Genomic DNA, 1,939 nt, shown 5'->3' with positions numbered 1-1,939 from the left:
GAGAGAGAGAGAGAAAGGGGAGGGAGGAGGAAATGCCGTGGATACGACCTACCCACCGTAGCGTACAACTCGACTGCGGTTCTCGCACTTGCGATGCAGATCAGGCGCGTTTACTCAACTCGCTCTTCCGGTAGTTGCGTTTATGTTAACACCGAGGAAGATCGGCCTGAGCGTAGTCACGCAACGAATCAAACGCGCGATCTAAATTTTATATAGTGAAATTATTTCTCTGAAAATATATTTTTAGATTTTTCGTCAGATCCTTTAGACATCGTTATTCATTTTCTTTATTCCGGAAGTTTTTTTTCGCTATTTTATGTTTGCAATATTTAGTTAATATTCGTGTAACAATGTTTTTTGAGCTTTAATTTTTGCTATTTTCGTATGCTATACGATTATGCTGAATCTGTATATCTCACAAATCCGTTGAAATGTTTCTGTTACAGGTATCAGTGGCTGGAGAAAACACGTTACGTGACTCTTTGAGATGTGACTCGAAATCATGAAGAATATTCTTAAATGAAAATTTGAATGATACACATTTATATATTATTGAGGATTATGAGAATTCCATGTGTTTATATAAGGCACATAATAATTGTTATTATTATAGCTATATATAAGATCGCGAACAATTATCGTTATTCAACATCGTCAATTATTATTATCGCACCTGCAGTAAGGTGCAGGCATTTGAATAATTCATGTCGCTCCTTAAAAGCATTTAAGCGCGCTGTTCTCTTTTTGGTAGATCGGTATACATAACTAAGAGAAAATTTCTAGAAATATGAGAATTTAGATAACTCTGTGTCTTTCGCCATAAATCACATTTATGTCATATATATATAAGTACTAATTGCATAATTTTATAAATTTATCTTATTTCCGAATATTCCTTACAAAACAAAATAAAATATAATACTTTTTATAAATCGAGTAAAAAATATACTTAAGATAAAAAAAATAAGTAATTGTTGGATATAGTATTTAAGCTTGAAGCTTTTAAATAATTATATAAAATATCAGAATGATTTTTGATTTTTCGATAGTTTTCATACAATATTTTATTCTCGAAAGTACCCTTTCTTTTCTTAAATAATAAATAATAATGGCAAAAAATTATAAAATATATCTAAATAATTGTTTAATTAATCGGTAGCAGCGTCGAAATTATAGTCTCTTAGAGATAAAGCGGGGGATGCTTCGAGACCTCACCGTCTCTTCGGATTCTAGAACATAAATAACGGAAGAAGACGGAACCACGGTGGGGGTCCTCATGCACCCCAGGAGGAACCCACGAAATCCAGAGTGCTCTATTGTCGATTAATTATTGTGAATGCCTCCGTGAAACTTCAACGTTGATCCCCTATCTCATTGCTAACGATTTGTCATTGCATTTTCTCAGGGGTTTATTTTTGGAATACCTGGCTTGCGGACGAAATATTTTATCCCGAAGTGCCCCACAGCATGCAGTCTAACTTAACAAAAAAGGATTAACCGTGTCCTAAAATTAAAATATATTTAGGAATATTTTAGTTACATTGATTTTGCGATTGATTAAGCAGTTTAAAACAATAAAGAAAGCAAATTTTTCTATGAAAATGTCTTGATATTTTCTGGAAAACTGAGTTACAGATGGCGATATTTAAATTTAGTATATAGCGATAAGCAAAATAGAGAAGACCGATGCACGGCAAAATGATATTTATCATACCAGTCCAATGACTTTATCATAGATAGGAATTTCGAAAATTGCCGGAAGTATCGTCCCAATATATCGATGCTTCGAAACGTGTTCTGCGCTACTGAATGCAGAGCGGAAGTCAGTAAATTTATGTGAATTCGTTTACATGTATATAGGTCTGGTGTGGCTGCCTGCAGTGGCAGGTAAGGCACAGAGAAAGGCGAAGAAGAGAGTAAAGAGAAAGAGAAGCGAAAT

At 34.0% G+C, this 1,939-nt stretch overlaps 1 protein-coding gene across 1 annotated transcript in view; it reads left to right on the top strand.

The window, feature by feature from the left end:
• LOC105616998 (transcription factor Sox-2) overlaps nt 1-486 on the top strand; it is a 126,787-nt gene extending 126,301 nt beyond the window's left edge. The window contains exon 3 of the mRNA XM_012198579.1: nt 447-486. Within this exon, the coding sequence (XP_012053969.1) occupies nt 447-486 (40 nt within the window). The remainder of the gene's footprint in view (nt 1-446) is intronic.
• The last annotated feature ends 1,453 nt before the right edge of the window (nt 487-1,939 follow it).

This window comes from Atta cephalotes (assembly GCF_000143395.1).
Source record: "Atta cephalotes unplaced genomic scaffold scaffold00011, whole genome shotgun sequence".
Taxonomy (NCBI): Eukaryota; Metazoa; Arthropoda; class Insecta; order Hymenoptera; family Formicidae; genus Atta; species Atta cephalotes.
Note: the sequence above shows the minus strand (reverse complement) of the source record. Positions and strands in the feature narration are given on the sequence as shown.